Source organism: Siniperca chuatsi, linkage group LG8 (genome assembly GCF_020085105.1).
Source record: "Siniperca chuatsi isolate FFG_IHB_CAS linkage group LG8, ASM2008510v1, whole genome shotgun sequence".
Classification (NCBI taxonomy): domain Eukaryota; kingdom Metazoa; phylum Chordata; class Actinopteri; order Centrarchiformes; family Sinipercidae; genus Siniperca; species Siniperca chuatsi.
In genome coordinates, this window is record NC_058049.1 from 19525219 (window position 1) to 19543480 (window position 18262).

The following is an 18262-nucleotide window of genomic DNA, read 5'->3' on the forward strand; positions in this document are numbered from 1 at the left end:
GAATAATGCAAAGGGAAGTTTGACTCAAGAAAACAGCAACGCAGAATGTGTGTGTCCTTTCTTTTGAAACAGTTAAGTTACAGATCAGAGGTATCTTGACTTTCAACCGTGTTAGACATTCACAAGTAGAATAGAATGAAAGCTGCTGGTGACGTAAAGGAAACAATTATTTTAGATACATAGGAAACCTATTTTTAACCTCTTGGTTTAGTTATATATTGACCAAAGAGCTGAAGTGTTGTACTAGAGTGACAGGTTTACAGACTTAGCTTACAAGCATGGATGTCATCTTCAAGGAAGGGATGGTGTACCTTCAGGGGGTGAAGTTCGGAAAAGTAAGTTTTATAGAAATTTCACAAATTCAGCATACTTTTTTACTCTTCTTTTTTTTTAAAGTCAAAATGGCAACCGAGCAGCTCGTTGCTCAAAAATATATGTGACAGTATTTTTCGATGTGGTAAGTCAAAAAATATTTTACTGAAAGTCTAAATGATTACTATTTGTTATAGCTATCATTCAATATAGCATACATTGAACAAGGTTTTGCAGAATTTAAGAAACTGCATTCAAGTCCTTGTGTGTAGGCTTTTTATTCCTTCTCTTTTCAAATGTTAGGCAATATGTTCATTGGGGTTGGTAACTCTGCAAAGTCATGCAAGTAAGCAATCCTTATACTTTCTTGGACTTGAATTGGCCAACACACTGCGTGTATACATGTTTAAGGTTATTGACTTGCTTTAAATTGATTCCTCTTGAACACCAATTGAAGTCAGGAGAAATGACCTACTTTTATTGTGCAGGTCAATGTACAGATGATTCTGTTTGACCTAATTTGGAATAAGCTGCAATCACTTAACACAGTATTGGTTACTTTCTCATCAGATAATTTTAGTATAACCTCACTGCAGCTGTAAATTCAGACTGGATCATGACTTCAGTGGTGAAAATCTGGCATTGGTTCTCCCATATTAGATACTGTTAATAATAGCTGAGACTGGTTACATATTTATTCACTTGGTTTCACTAAAACTGAGTTGCTTGCTTGTTTTTTGCCACCTATTTCAGTCACTAGTTACTAATTAGATTCTATCTGTGCCCAATTTATGGGCCCAATATGTGAAACTTTGGGAATAAAAACTCCATTCAAGATGCTGTTCTGATTCATAAAGATCGTAAAATACTGGTACTCAGACGATGCGTATACCTAAGGTGTAACTAATCTTATTTTGGATCAATATGACTTGCTTTGTGAAAATCCTTTCAGTGTGGTTTGTACTGTCCCCTCACAAAATGTTAAATTTAGCTGCAGATGAGCACAGGTCTAATTTCTCAGCACCTGGGAAAATAATGTGGCCCTGAATGGTCTTTCATAGAAACACCTTTGGCAGTATGACAGTAATGCACCATGCAGACCGATATTTACTCAATATTTGTTGTCAAAAAACAAAACAACAGTCTTAAATAATAATCAGATTAATAAACTTTGTTTACGGCACATTTCAGGAGATGTGCTTCACAGAAGATGTGAAATTCACAGAAAACAAGTAGAAATGTTATGTACATATATTGTAAGTGAAACAATGGAAAAAATAAGAGATAAAGGAGATAATTAAAAACAAATGATATAATAATGAAAAACTAGTTGATGAAAAATACAGTAAATGATCCTGAAAGCAGTTAGACAAAAATATATTTTAATTTTTACTCGTTATAAGACAGGGAGGCTGTTCTAAAGTCTGGGGGGTAAATGAACTTGCATCATCACTGAGGTCATTCATGAGGTCATCTGAAAACAGTAAGAAGCATCTTGAGATCAATTTTGTAACTTACAGGCAGCTAAAGTGTGAATGTTTTTCCCAGATGTCCCGTAAGAGACATGGTGTGACCTTGCATGCTCTTGTGTAGTGGTGCTCTGAATTTTCACTTCAAAACTAAAATTACCCTCAGATTCTTAGCCAGAGAGTTTCCGTAATACTCATAATCTCTGCTTTGTCTGTTAACTGTAGAAAAGTTTGAGTCATCCAATTTTTTTAATTCAACAATGTCAGCAGGGGTCAGATCATCATGTGAAACAGAAGTGTCATCTGTGTAGCAACAGAAACATATGCCATGCTTGCTAATGATATAACACAAGATCTACACCACTCAAGAACTGTGCCAGAGAACCCACTATTAACTCTAACTATTAACTCACTTTTTCCATTTCTCCCTCTGTTATCTGCAACAGAGAACATGGCGGAAAATGCGGATGGTGCTTTTTAAACCCAGCTCCACAGGGGTTGGGCGGTTGGAGCTCTATACTGTACTTGACAACAATGCTGTTACTGATCAGAAGAAGGTCGGCTGGCAGAAAACACCTGAGAGAAAAGTGGTGCGTCTAAGTGACTGCCTCAGTGTCACCCCTGCTCCAAAGGAGTCTTCCCCTCCTGGGTGCACAGCATTTTACCTATATACCACTCAATCCAACTACACCCTGGCCTCCATGACAAGCCAGGACTGGCAAAGTGCCCTATGTCTTCTAGCCTTCCAGGTATCGCACATCTCTGCTCTTGACCAGTACAACCTTCTCCTTTTCTTTTTATATCAAGAGTAGTGTTATCATTACGGAAAGGTGGGGCTAAAGCTTACCCACAATCAGATAGCACAATGAGGAAGTACAGTATCTGTAACTTGTCACTTCACTTCTCTAATTCTCGTGCTTGCACAAGCTATGTTCTTTCTTGCATCTTACCTCTTTGAAGTCATAAAACAGTGATAAAAGGGTGGTGTACACTCCATGTAATGTTTACCATGCCACTGTGTTTACAGAAGGATCCTGGAGAATCAGACAAAGGGGGTTTCGAGAGCGGAAATGGCTTGACCATGGAGGAAAATGACCTTTACTCCTCTTGGAAAACAGGTAATGCTCATCAGTCTGCAGACGACAGCTGATCAGTCAACAAGCAATCAAAAATAACATTCAGTTTGGTGAGTGCCAGCTAAAGTGGTTCTTGTCAGAAACCAGCATAAATTATTGTCTTCTCTCTTACGTACATTGGTGGTGCACATTAGAAGTTCAATTAAGATATTATGGTTTAAATTGGGGTGCAGGATTTCAATTTAATCCTGTTATATTATTTTGACATTTTTTTGGGGGGGGGGTTCAGGGCTTTTTTTTTTGCAAGTCAGGAGAAGGGTTGAATGAAAACATTAATAACCCTGGGCAGGTCCGTGCTTTTTTAAAAGGTGAAAAATAAGTTTCTGCCCCACCCCACTACCCAATATGAGCAATCAGACAATCACACACATTTTCAAGAAACCTGGGAACATGCTACCGTTGCTAAGGGACTGTATGAAAAGTATTAGTAGGGGAGAGGGGTCAGAGAAGGGGGAGGGTATTGTATTTTTTTTTTTTTTTTTGGCTAAAGGTAGGGGAGTCTAGAGAGCAGGCATTATTACAACAATAAGGGATTATTACCTTACAGGTGTGCTCACTTTTGGTTTAACCTCAAAGAAGTGGTTTAGATAATCTGGCCAAATTGTTGGCTGTTTTACAAGTTGTCACACTGTCTGATCAATAGTGTTTCTTGCCTTGTCAAACTACATTTTAGTGACGCTGCAGCGCTCCCATATCAGCCATTAACCTATTAAGTACACTGTTCTCATAACCGATAGAAATAATAGCCAAAATTATAAATGTTTCTCAAATTATAAGAAAGCATCAGCGAACTCTGGCTTACACAAATTTATTTCTTTTTATTTCCTAATGGATTACACTTCTCCTGAAAAGTCCAGGCAGCCCAGTCACATCAAATCAGCCTTTTACTGTATGAGAATGTATTTGGCGTACATTTGCTCCCTTTGCTGATGTATTGCTGCTCATATTTCTTGTGAAAAACACTTTCAAGTGTGGTCACACTGCTCTAACCTCAGTGTGCTGTAATGTTTTAAGTGACAAATTTGTTCATGTCTTCTCTTTTTTAGAGCTGACCCTTCCTCCAAACCAGTACCAAGTGACTATACAGAGCACAGAGGCATCCAGGAGGTGCCAGTTGGCTGGAGAGTATCTGGTCTCCCCAGAAAAAGAGGCTGTGATACTGCTTGCCATCAATACTGGTCATACCATCTATCGCTGGCCGTACAGGCTCTTACGCAAATTTGGACAGGTTGAGGTAAAGTACTAATGAATTCCCCCCAAATTGGAAAGGATACAAAAAATGTATTTAAATTCCATTACCATAGTCATGATAAACCTGACATTCAGCTCAGATCATTCACATATGTTTAAAGGAATAGTTCAACATTTTGGAAAATACGCTTATTGGCTTTCTTGCCCAGAGTTAGATGAGAAGATGGATACCCTTCTCATGTCTGTACGGTAAAAATGAAGTTAAAGTCAGCAGCTGGTTAGCTTAGCTTAGCACAAAAACTGCAAACAGAGGGAAACAGCTAGCCTGGCCCTGTCCAAAGGCAAGGCAAAATCCATCTACCAGCACCTCTAAAGCTCATTATTTAACATGTTAGATCTTGTTTGTTTATTCCCTACCAAAACTGAAGTGTAAAAATTACAGGTTGCTACATGTAGCTATTTCCCCCTGTGTACAGTCTTTGTGCTAAGCTAACAGACAGATTGTACAGATTAAACAAAAAAGATATATAGTTATAGCTGGTTGGTAGCCAGGCTATAGCTGTATCCCCATTTCCCATCTTTATGTTAAGCTAAGCTAACCAGCTGCTGGTAGTAGTTTCATATGTTCCCCTACAAACATGAGAGTGGTATCAATCTTCTCATTTAACTCGCAGCAAGAAAGCAAATGAGCTTATTTCCCAAAATGTCAAACTACTCCTTTATGATGTGTATCAATGGATGTGATTGCAGGGCGGATTCAGCATTGAAGCAGGCCGTCGCTGTGAGTCAGGAGAAGGAGTGTTCATCTTCTTGTCCAGACATGGTCCCCAGGTCTTCCAGGCTATATTAACGCAGTGCTCTGTGGAGAGGGAGTCCTCGATCCAGCCATTCAGTGTCCACAGAAGATCATTATCTGACCAGTCTCCTGTTATCCTCCCAATCACAAGCAACTGGCCCTCTGGTTCTGTTTACAATCCTGCAGCTGTTTCTGCTGACCCAGATGACGGGTCTGCCAACCACTACTCTACTATTAATGACACCTCTGTACTTGTCAAACCTTATCTCTCTAACAGCAAGGAGGCTGTGGGAGATGAAGGTAAGGATGAGGATGAACGGTGTCATTCCCTGGAGAATATAAGCCTGAATAATGCCATGGAGGACAACATTTATTACAACCTAAGGAGAGCTACGCCTCCTATGATCAGAAAAGATCAGTTCAACCCCGAGACAGACGATTCAGAGAGCATCTATTCGGATGTGAAAATAGTTTATTCTCCCTTAAATCCCCAGCTGCAGCCCTTCTCGTCACCCCTCCCTCAGCCTGTTCCCCAGCCTCCTCCTTTAACCCTTCCCCAATCGGTTTCCTGCATCCCACCCAAAGCCCGATACCAGCATCAGCCCTCTGCAAATAACTACATCCAGCCAGTGTACAATGCACAGGCACAGGCAGTGGATGACATGAAGGAGATGGAGGAGGCCGCCTCTAGCCATGTTGGCCCCACAGAGGCCCCAGGCAGTTTTAAACACAGGCTGGCAGAAATCATTTCCAAGGACCTGGCAAAGTTCCAGCCACCCTCCGGAGCGGGCAGCCCCACATTTTCTCAGTATTAGTTAACAGACAGACTAGAAGGAGCAATTTAACCATGATAGACTGTCATAAAGCATAATTAAATGTCTTTATTTCTTTGAAATCCCCTCCGCTGGGAACATTAGGCAGCAGATCTTGGCTTGCAGAGGTTTGTTGTTTTTATCTGCAGTGGTGAAATGTTACTAAGTACATTTACTAAAATACTGTACTAAAGTACATTTTTGAGGTACTTTACTTGAGTATTTCCATTTTACGTTATACTTCTACTCCGCTTCATCCCAGAGGCAAATATTCTACATTTTAATCCACTTTATTTAATTGGACAGCTTCAGTAACTAGTTACTTTGCAGAGTACAATTATTAATACATAATATAATCAACTAATGAATGATGATGTATTTGTATGGATTAAGCTGCCCAGTAGTACATAAAGTAGTTAAAATGAGCTCTAACTTTACCAGCTGCAACATTAGTGATGCTTACACACTAATGCATCAATAATTCTAATTCAATAATTATTATAAAATTGGGCCATTCTGCATAATAAGTACTTTTACTTTTGGTACTTTAAGTATATTTGAATTCTAATACTTCTGTACTTAAGTCAAATTTTGAATGCAGGACTTTTATTTCCACACTGTTGCTACTTTAACTTAAGTAAAAGATCTGAGTACTGCTCCCACCACTGTTCATGTGTAATCTGTTGTTTGAAAACGCATCTGGACTACAGTTTACTCTGTGGATTGTTTTTGCAAAAAGAGGATTCAGTTATTGTTGTTCTTCACTGCTGGAATGTTAGAGAAGCTATATGCAGCAATGTGACATTGCCATTAGTTAGTAAGCTGAATGAACATCTGAAAGTTGGACTGTTTCATTATGGAAATAGTTGTGAAAGAAATATGTTTCCTTGTTACATTAAGTGAGTTAAACAGCTTTGTTAGACTTCTTCTAATTTATGTTTTTTCTTCTAAATTCCCTGCCTTTAAGAGAATAAAGAATAATGGTTTTCACACATATAAATCAACAGCTTTGCAGCAATATGGAAAGACCAAGAACCTAAATTGTGTTGTGGTGTGAATACTGCATTTTGGACATGGACTGCAGTCTGCTTCACATGGTAGAAATATTGAAATGTAACTTAGTACACAGTAAGGCAATGTTTTGCTGACTAAAAAATGACATGCAAAAACAACTTAAAATGCACACTCATGATTAAGTATATCTTTAATGTAGCAAAACAATCTCATAAAAATACCCCATAGCTATACATAAATATCAAAATAATTGTTTTTAATTTAGACAGATGTCACTAATGACACTGGAAATGTCTTTAGTGATGGTTCAGGCCATAAAGTGCATTTAAAAAGGCCTCTGCGAGTTCATCATGGCCTTAGGAAGTGAAAAAAAATCAAGATCTCAGTAGGTGTTTTTGAGTTTTACCTGCTTTTTTCATTTGGCAGTACAACATCTAAGATATATAAATGACAGGAGCATATGCAGGACTGTCTCACATGATCAACATTGCTACAATCTGTAAAATGTGGTTTTCCTGGTTCCTTCTACAACAGACATTGCAGCGTAAACAGTGAGAAGTCAGTGGTTTTCTGTTACTGTCTTCCATTCTGACTTTCCTCCATGTCACTGAGGTGCGAAGATTCCCCGTCACTGCTGTTGGAAGAAGTCGTTGAATTATTTGACCCCAAGTCAGATGTAGAGCCAAGTATTATAAGGTGGCCGACGGCGGCGCAGGGGTCCCGCTGTTCTCCGGTCAGCGGGTTCGGGGACTGCGCAGTGACTGCTGGCCGGAGAGAGTGGATCAGATTCCTCCTGGAGGTCTTGTCCGCTGAGCCTGGACGGGGACTCCTGCACTCCGGGTGAACCACACCGGTCAGGAGCTCCGACAGCTCTGTGATGTAAATCTGCGCCATTTGGAGGGTGTCATACTTGGACAACTTTCTCTCGTTTTCCAGGGAGGGGATGACGCTCCTCAGCTCGTCAAACGCTTTGTTCAGGCCGTGCATCCTCCTCCTCTCCCTGGCGTTGGCTGCGACGCGCCTGTGTTTCTGGGGGGCATAGTGGCTCACCTTGCCTCCCCCTGCTGCCTTGTCAGAGTCCGTCTCTGTGATGCATGCGGCTGACACGCAGTCAGGAAGTTTACTCATCGGCACAAGCTTCTCCAGTGAGATGCTTGCGTCTGCAGCTCCGTGCGCGTCCCTCCTGGAGAACGCATGGAGAGAATTAGAAGAAATCCAAGTCTTGGAGTTGATGTGGGTCAGGTTGCGCTGCTGCAGCGGGGTGAAATCCTCTGGGTACTCCGTCCAGCTTGAAAGCTCTGCTTTTGCAGTCATCGCTGTAATGGCCTGTGGTCGTGCGCGGCAAAGGTCACACAGAAGACTTTGGCTGATGCCCTCGTCTCTGGAGTGGTTTGCACTGCGCCAGCAATTTATACAGCCTCCCCTCGGTTACCTTGGTGTCACTCCCAGCGCTCCAACACCTCTGACAGGAGGCAGCAGCCAATCGCGCAATCCCCTCTGACCCTGTCAAGGAACAATTAGACAAAGCTCGACTTTTTTTTCTCCTATTGTGCATTGTAACTCAATCACGACCTTGTTATTATCCTCACACAGAGGGGAGCCGAGAGAATGAATCATTTAAGAGCGTGGCTTATATGTTTGAAAAGCTTAGGAAAAGATGATCTATTGAACTTGTTCAGCAAAGTCTGGGCTGCATGTCTGTTGGCTTTGTCATTAAAGTTTTCCATAAATAAATAAAGTAACTAGTGCGCATGCCCAAAACTGTTAGTAGGTTACATTAAACATTAGACAACTTGGACTCAAAGAGTTTTCTGATGCTTTTTTTTCCGCCAAATGCATCGTTATTTATTATTCGTGACTTTATAAGGTATTTTAAAGGTTAATATTTATTTAAAAAGTTAAGTTAATCAGATATTGTGTAAATTTGGTTTGTTGTGTTAAGAACAAATTCAAGGGTGCATCATCATCATCATCATCCATAGACCTCCGCCACTGCTACCAGTCCATGGAAAATGAATGTGGACGTCTTTCTCATGAGCAAAGGAACTGACTCCTTAATTGGGTCTGACCCTTGAGGGATCTGGCAGCACTGGGGTTTGTTCTCAAACAAACAGTAAAAGGTGGACAATCTTTCGCGGATTATTTGCAGAAGAATAATAAAACGAACAGGTGGAAGGCAAGGCTTGAGACACACCTGTCTATAGCAGAGCCACAATAAGCGATAAGTTGTCTGAAGGCGATTTATGAATCATTTAGCAAGAAACAAGGATCAAAACATGCATAATGCAAAAAAAGTCCCTTTGTTATTATTATTATCATTATTGTTGTTGTTGTTGTTGTTGTTGTTGTTGTTATTATTATTATAAGATTAAGGTTTTATCTCCTAAGTGAGACCAAATCAAGTCAGATAAATTAGGCTATACAAATTTTGATTAGTCTCGTGGCCCCTGTGCCTATCAGCTGTTGTCCCCTGGCACCTCACACAGGCTACACACCTCTGTCACAACCGGTGTCATCCACGTCTCCCATATGCCGCGAGCAGCGACAACTGAGCTTTCGCACTGCCACTCACTGCTCGGACACAAGAGCTAATCACTCATTAGGTCATCAATTACAGGAGAGGAACCGCTTCAGCATCAGCGCAGGCCTGTCCGGTGGGAGCTCTGGGATGCAGCGATGATGGTGACTTGGACAAATTTAGCATTCAGTGCCCAACTCTCTCTCTCTCTCTCTCTATATCACTGTGTGTATGTGTGTGTGTGTGTGTGTGTGTGTGTGTGTGTGTGACAGTCGGGGTCGAGCGCCGGTAAAGAAAATCACCGTGACCTGCCTCGCCGCCAGCAGTTTAATGAGGCCTGGTCTTAGTTGAATAAATCGGCACGCTCTCCGTCCCGGGGTGTCCATTCATTTTTTGGGCTACATGAATATTTCATTCCTTCAGCCCCACTGCCAGCGCAACAGCCTGTAACCCTGCGTGCAGGCTTTAAAAATGCGGCTACACTTCCCATCTGGTGAGGGGCGTGAGCGGGGGAGTGGCGGCGGAGGCCGAGGAGGTGTGAGGAACATTTCTAAGGTCAACGTGTAGTGACCTCCAGCAAGAGAGAGACTCATGCGTCTCACCAGACATGACTGTCAACTGTCGAGTTATGGCAACTATAAGAGCTGGCCCAAGCCTAGCATATGCAAATCCCCCCCCTAAGAGTGAAAGAGTGAACTGTTAGAGGTGGAAGAAGTATTTAGCCTATACCACAATGCAAAAATACTCCATTACAAGTAAAAGTCTGCATCTAAAATCTTACTTCAGTAAAAATAGCATCAGCAAAATGTAGCCAAGTATAAAAGCAAATGCAAAAATTGCACCTTTGAGTATTTTACTAATATTTTATATTTTTGGATTGTATGTGTAAGTAGCATGTTGTGGTTGGTGAAGATGGAGTTCATTTAAACTGCTTTAATCCTTTAAAACCAAGAAATGCAGTGCAGTAGGAGTATATAAAGTAGCAAACAAATGGAAATACTAAAGTAGCTACTACTACATTGTAGCTACTGAAGTGCAGCACTTGAGTAAATGTACTGACTTTCCATTACAGTGGATAAATGATACTAAAAAGTAGTGGCATCAAACAGGTGACCCACTGAGAAGTAACAATCTGATGGATGTATCCTGCATGATATTTTCCCCAAGTCAGTGTTTAACAGTTGTGAACTTCACATTGTGAAAATATGCAAAATAATAATCAACTGTAGTTCAATCACTGAAAGAAAATAAATGAATTTGGTAACCTGCTCAGTATGTTTTTTCATACAGAAACATACAAACAGCATGTCAGCAGCTGGATACCAGTCCCCCTCTTATTTCACCAAAACTATGTGCAGTGATATCACCACTCGCTATGGCCAACTCCACTATTAATATGTAATTTCTTGCTAGGCTCCCCATCCTTCAGATGTTTGTGGGACCAGCAGAGTATTTGCCCGGATCCTGGCCAGAAACCCAGAACATTCTGGGTTTGAACATATCCTGATGACTCTTGAAACAGGCTCCTGGACTGTCAGTCTTATGATAAAACAGGTACAGGTAGACTGTAAACACTGCTGACTGCAGCAGAATGTAAACAATTTGGACCAATTTGTTCACAGTGAGGACCTGCCTTTAAGTGCTCCTTGTAAACTGATATGTTCAAATGACTTAAGTCAGGAATAAACAAGATGCAGTAGCTTTTGCAGTTGTCACACACACAAGAATTTATGTGCTTCAGTAATGGACTGAAGAGACTACCAGGTAGGCTGTAGCGTCAAAAATAAGATCACATAATGCAAAACAATAATATCTTGATGGTAGCTGTCACAAAATGCCCCTGCTACCTCACAATTCTGTTTATAGCAAATAATGGTTTCACAATATGTCACCAACTTGGCAACCAGAGTATCAAAGACAACTGCAGCTGCCAGGTGACGTTAGTGATGGAACCTGGCAACAGGCCCAACAGTTTATTCTGACCTTTAACTATTCAAACCCTAAACAGAAGCAGCCAACCACAGCAGCACCTCACTTGTGTCAACACTTGCTCCCTGGCAGCTATTTAACTGTTATTAATCACCTAAGTTGTTACACCACACACTGTATGTAGCATGTATGTTTTGTAGCTGGAACTGGCAGGGTTTTTCTTTTACTCGTGCAATGATAATGGAGAGAGTGAGAGCAGTTCCAATAATAATACATTATCTCATTGTTCTAATTTCCAGCAAGTGAAGCAGACCTAATAGTGAAATTAAAGCAGTCCTCATTTCACCGGGGACGCCTTAAAACCTCCTCAATTATCCCTGGGGAACCACACTTGGGGAACCATGGCCCCAAGCAATCTATAATTAATTCAACTCTATTTTTGAGCCTTTAGTTTGATGTGTTGGGTCCCTGTTTCTTTGTCCACCGGCTCAAGACATTACAACACCGTATAAGAACTACAATACATCCCTACAAACCACATAGGCTTCAGAAAATATGGTAATTTTACAGATCTGTCATTTTCTAATAAGTTCCCTGGGAAAAAAGAAGGTCATTTGGTATTAATTATAGGGGAAATAGGACGGCTCAATTTAAACCCAAGTACCTATTCATTTATTATTAATGTGTTCTTCATATGTTGAGTTGTGGGCTTGCCTGTTTAAAAAACAAAAAAATTAAATTTTTCAAGTTCACCTGAGCTGCTGACTCTTTTGATTACTCCAGGAGTTAATTGGAATGAATTAATTGGAAGTGTACCAATTGAACACTGTCTCAGTTTTCCTCATAATCAGCATTACATAGTTATTTCCAGGAAAATCCTGGAAATTATGGACCCATAAAGCATTACCAAAATGACCAAAGGTTTGATTACACTCTCCAGGCACAGCTTCATAAATACAAATACAATAAATGAATAAAATGAAACATTGTAATATTCACAAAAGCAGTTTGGCTTCTGATGTGAATTTCAACATTACTTGCATACATATACATACAATTTCCAATATATTTTCCAAATGTTCATTTTATTACCCAACCATCCCACCCTTACTATAAGCTACTCTTAGATTGCTTTTATCATGTATGACTAAACATACAAATAGGTCTCCATGAGTTGGACTCCCTCCTCACCATCTTGGGTCCACCATCTCTATAGGCTACAGTGAGCCACCGTTTTGCCTTGCGTCTCTATAGTATTTTAATTAAAGACTCCTTAATTTCGTAACAATAGAGCGTTTCCATTTTTTCCACACAATCGTGCACCAGGAACAGTGAAGCTCTTGATGTCAGGAGCAGTCTACTCTGTAATTATCCTCACACACCCGGAGCTACGGAGGTGGTTCTACTGAGCAAAGAGGGAAATCTTAATGCCGGGGTTTCAGACGCAAATTGGGACAATTAGTGGCCTCATTAATTTGGGAAAAGGGAAGTAATATTCTAGTTAAAGTAACGCTTCATTAAATCAATGTTATCTGTGGTAGAAGGCTAATTGATGAACTCTGAGGGAAGGGCAGTAATAAGAGGAGATGACTTCCTGGTTACAGCAGCACTGAGTGGACTATGCTGAGTTTGCAGACCTGAAATGACTTTAGTTTTAGGACATGTTCATTTACAATACTTACTGCTGTAAACACGCCGCCTCTTTCATCGCGAGGATAGCTGCACAAGCCGGTGGATTCACTGAAGTGGAATGAAATCTCGCGATGCCTGAGATCAAGTCTCTGCAGGGTGCCGTTTTTACACGTGATGCAGGGGATAGACGGGGCCCGCAGGGAGAGCAGTTTACTCAGCATGACGGGAACAACAAAGCCGCTCTTAAAAATCAGACCTGCACCATTGATCACAGGTGTTACCAGATACCTTTGTAAGGCACGTGTCTTACAAAAACGACAATTTAAGTCGTGTTAAGTAAGCATGCTATTCGAAAATGTACGTTGATTACACACATATCACTAACTCTTATAGTCTACTAATTATATACTTTTATGTAGGCCCATATCAAAATACGGGCCTACATAAAAGTAAAAAAAAAAAAAAAAGCCTATGTAAATATAATTTTACATTGTCAGAAATCTGCTTGTTCAAACGTTTAACACTTTATATACCAAAACTTTATTTTTCTACAATTTTTTCACATGACAGAAGACTTAGCCTGCAGTGTCAGACTTTGTCCTAATAATGCTATTATGAGATAGCAACAGTCCATAACACATTCAAAGTATAGTAAGTAAAAGTATAATTTTTTTCCTCCTATTTTTCTTATTTGTCATGGTACTAGATTTACTGAGGTAGATATGAACAGTGGTTGAATGTAACTAAGTATCCTACTATTTACTCAAGTACTGTAGCCTACTTAAGTACAATTTTTAGGTACTTGCAATGTTATACAACTCTATACTTCTACTCCACTACATTTCAGAGGGAAATATGTTAGTTTTTACTCCAGTACATTTATCTGACAGCTACAGTTACTTTGCAGAATAATGTTTTATTATAACAAAATATATGATCAGCCTCTAAAATACGATGCTTTGTTACAGACAATACTGCCCTATATAAAGTAGTAAAACTTTAAATGCTGCTTACATGTTGATGTAGCTGTAATAATAATCCAAAAATGTAATATACAATACAACCTCTGAATTGGGCCATTCTGCTGCCTAATGAGTACTTTTACTTTTGATGCTAAAGCTGGTAAATTATGTTGATAACACATCTGTAATTACATTTTGAATGCAGGAATTTTACTTTTAACAGAGTAAATGTACACTGTGGTATTGATACTTTTACTTAAGTAAAGGATGCAAATACTTCTTCCAGCACTGGATATGGGCTATAGCATCCCTTTGCACAAACATATTTTTCTATTTTTGTCACCTCGGGATAAAATGAGTTTACTGCGCATCAGTGGTGTAGCTATCTAGTAAACTTTGAGAGTGCTGAATCAATCTTCAAAGAGAAGGGCTTTTTTAATGGGCCATTCGCGGGGTTTTCCTTCATGTATGACAGGCTAAAGTGACCTCTTTTCTTGTACCAGCACACCATATGGCAGATAGGCAAACGTGGAGGAGGCTGTAGAGACCCAGTCCATCAAAAGAAGAAAGGCTACCAGACACATGAGCATCGGGAGCTCTGTCAGCGGTGTATAAACACTTACAATGTGTAATGGATGCTCAGTCTATTGTGCTCATAATAACATCTTTAGATGATGTTTTGATGCACAGACAAGCAAAGAAGTGAACTAAAAATATCTACAATCCCAATCCACTTTTATCATAAGGGACTATGGTAGTTACTAAAATATATACAGCCCTATAGTTCTTATGGAAGTTGATGATTTAATTTCACACATTTAAAATAAATAATCAAGATACAATCATATACAGTGTGGAACCAGAAAACAGAAACCTCTATAGACGTGATGTGAAACGTTTAATTTGTTCACACTGTGTCAGAGAGGTGATGATGCCATCTGGTAATTTAAGCTGTATAATTTGTGCTGTATTGGATTGGAGGAAACTTTGAGGTGTTTCTAATAGTTTTGCTCCTCCATATATGCAAATCAAATACACAAAATACTATAAACACATTTGATGTTCAATACAACATAAACTACAGCTTCAAAAGGCACAGAACTGAGACCACACACAAACAACTAGTAAGTAAACAAAAACTTCACACTTTAAGTAAGGTATCATTTATTGTAGGGCTCTTGTATTGCATTACATTACATCATACAGATGTTTATATTTTTATGGTCACTCATGACCTTGAATTTTTCATCATACAGTTCTTGGAATCTTTGAAATATATCTCATTTAATGGTGCAGTTTTATAGGAGAATAATCTTTGTAATCACTGATATCTGTTTGTTTAGTTTATTTTATGGTATTTGAGCGATTTTTTTTTTTTTTGAATTGGATTCACTGGTTGCAAACATGAACAGAAGGCTATTTGACAGCTAAAAACTAGAAACTTTAGGTGTTTAACAGTTAAGTAGTAGCAAATATGTGTAAATATATGAACATGAAGGATTTAGGAGTGTGTAGCTGCCTGAATTGACAAAAAAGTCACATAAATGAAATAAAACCATGTAATTTCACCAGATACCACCAGATGGAGACAACACAACATATTTGCCACAGACAGTCATGGTGTTACTAAAATCAAATATCAAGAGGTATTTTATTTTTCAATCAAAAAAGGAAATCATACATAATGATTACATGAGAAACCATAAAACGCTCTAATCTGCTAAATAATCCTTTAGGAGCTGATAGGGTTATTTACCAACTGTCTACCAGACATAAATCCTGCAGGAGATAGATAGTTGTCTGAGAAGGGGATATCTCTGGAGGCTTCAGCGATGGTCAACAATCAGAGAACAATTTACTGTGAGGATAAAGATGTGTATCTTATCATAATAAGGCCTTGCTCAGTTCACTGGGGATTATATCCCTCATGATACGCGTCAAGACAAGATGTGATCGTATCCTCAGCACAGCAGTTGCTTCTCTAAGCCTTCTCTGTTGGAAAAAAGGTCATTTCCTGTCATTTTCATTTCCTGTTTTTTTTTCACCATTGATAAGAGCAAATCTTGATAAGAGAGCACCATTTCAGCCGGCAAGTGCCATGCAGCTGTCAGTAGAGAGCAGTAGCGCTCTGCGTTTGGAGGCGAGCTGCATGTAGAGCAGCATGTGGCTGTTAGTCAGTTAAGATGAGCAACACTTTGTCCACTGACCTCTTTGACCTTGCAGACTGAATTAAACGTGCTGCACAAAGTGAGAGCTGTTATGAAGTCATGTGGACATCGCCGAATCATGCAAGGCTGTTTTCAATAAGTGATCCTTTGAAAGTGCATGACCTTCAATGTCTTCAGTGCCTGTGAAGTCTGTGAACTGCCTTGGAAATGATGGCGGACTACCCACATATTCCTCTTGTCGTCCTCTTTGACGTGATCTCTCCCCCCTGTCTATTATATGCAGAAATGTTTTGAAACTTGGTGAGTTTCCCCATATATAACAGATAATCTCCATACTGACAAGAAAGTGGGATGATGCGGAGAGTATAGCACAATATTTAGGGGAAAAAAGGATTGATAATTATGTCTGTCATGATCACGGTCAGAGGGTTAGCTCAACAAGATTATTTCATTAGACGGATAGTGACAGCCACAACCAACTTCAATTATATTTGTGCGATCCCTGTAATTTGGCAGTAAAGATTGTTCATCAACCTTCAGTATGGATTTTCTATGGTCATTAATGTAATTGGATTGAGAATCACTGATGTCTCAGTCTCATCTGACATCTGAGCTGATGTCAGATTTTGCAGCCACAGGCTTTATCTTCATATTTTGTGGCTTTGAATTATGCGTGTCTGAGCTGTATTTTGGTGTATTGGTATATTGGTGTGTGTGAAGGAGAAAAAGCCAGAAAGGGAAAGAGCCTTAAACGTTTACTAGGTGACAATGAGGCATGATGTCCAGCTCTACGAGGGGGCATGTATAAATAACCTTCATTATCAAAAGAGCAATTTTCTGCACCTGCCTGCTAATTGTTCCCATGCTGGCACTTTGGATTGGTGTGATCTCTCCTTTTAAAGCACTAATTTCAGATAGATGGGGGTGTGATATAAGGGTGGTTAGGAGAGAGAAATGAAGGGGGGTTGAGTAAGAGTGAGACTGCTGATGGTGAACAGCATCGTAAACTGAGCGGTGCTGATTCGCTGTTATAATCCTTCAGTGATCTGTAATGGGTGCTGGTAGGGGTGCCAGAGGATTAGTTAAGGTAGTCATGGTTCCTGCATGGCACTCCCTGTCCATCCCCATTGGCCTCTTCGTGGTCGCCCCGCATTTTGAAGACGATAAAACGTTGATGTCATTAATCTTAGGATTTATCCAGGACGTACATTCTCAAGGCCTGAGGCTAAACTGAATGGAAATCGTTAGCACCTTGTTCTTCATTGTGATCCTCAGTCTGCAAAGTGCAAGTGAGGGTGCCAGAGGAGAGTGCCACAGGTGAGCTTCTTGGCTATGGGAAGCAGTGAACAGAGATGGATGAGACCAGCAAGGCAAAGGTGAGGGGTGAGAAAGAGAAAAAGAGGGGTCGACTGGTAGGAGCTGGAGTGTGCAGTCAAAAGGGAGGTGGAAGCTGTTGTATAGGATGAAAGGTGTAAAGGATGTGTTATTCCTGTGATAGCTCAATTATGTGCAAACAACGAACAACTCTCCCCCCATGGTACAAATCACAGCCTGATAGCAGTTGTGAATCAGACCGTTTTCCTGTGCAGTATGTTTTTACTCTGCTGTAACCACAAAGAGACCACAAAGTTGCTTTTTTTATTCATCCTCAAAAGAGAATTTATGTGTCAGAGTCCTGCTGCATTCACATTTGTGGTAGATAACACGGCAAATTGTGTTTGTATGATTTATTCAGTTGGAGATAGAAGGTAAACTGACAGACAGGCAACACTGGTGTTAAGTGCTGACCAAAATGCCTGTGTGCAGCCTGAACTTGCTGACAGAAATCAAACTTGATTTCCTTCACATTTTGCTCTCTGCCACCATGGTTGAAAACAAACCAGATGTAGAAAATTTTGCAAATTAGTGCACACACATGCTGTGCTTTTTGTGCAAATACTTGTCTTGTTCTGAAGAGAGCGTTCAGCTTCTTTTTCTTCAAGTCAGTTTTGAAGAAAAACATAACACTGACTAGTTCAGTTTTAGCCTTTCTATTTAAAACAATAGTTTGACATTTTGGGAAATATGCTTATCTGCTTTCTTGCCAAGAATTAGACAAGAAGATTGATACCACTCTCGTGTGTATGCTTACCACGTAGCTGGAGGCAGCGGCTGGTTAGTTTAGCTTAGCACAAAGACTAGAAAAAGGGGAAAATAGCTATCTGACTTTGTCTGAAGGTAAAAACGAAAAAAAAAACACAATAAGGATTTAACAAATGAGGCGAGATATATACGTGTGTTAATTATTGAGAGGTTTTGTTAACTTTCTTTACACTCAGTTAAG

General features: G+C 39.9%; 2 protein-coding genes across 2 annotated transcripts; one reads left to right on the plus strand and one right to left on the minus strand.

The window, feature by feature from the left end:
* The first annotated feature begins 26 nt into the window (after positions 1-26).
* On the plus strand, positions 27-6720 carry dok3 (docking protein 3). Its single transcript, XM_044204464.1, has 5 exons — positions 27-335; positions 2228-2530; positions 2809-2899; positions 3964-4151; positions 4859-6720. Exons 1-5 carry the CDS (start codon positions 279-281, stop codon positions 5717-5719), a joined length of 1500 nt encoding a protein of 499 aa, XP_044060399.1. The 5' UTR covers positions 27-278; the 3' UTR covers positions 5720-6720.
* Positions 6721-6902: 182 nt separating this feature from the next.
* Positions 6903-8435, minus strand: atoh1b (atonal bHLH transcription factor 1b). Its single transcript, XM_044204465.1, has one exon. It carries the CDS (start codon positions 8042-8044, stop codon positions 7304-7306), a length of 741 nt encoding a protein of 246 aa, XP_044060400.1. The 5' UTR covers positions 8045-8435; the 3' UTR covers positions 6903-7303.
* Between the last annotated feature and the right edge of the window lie 9827 nt (positions 8436-18262).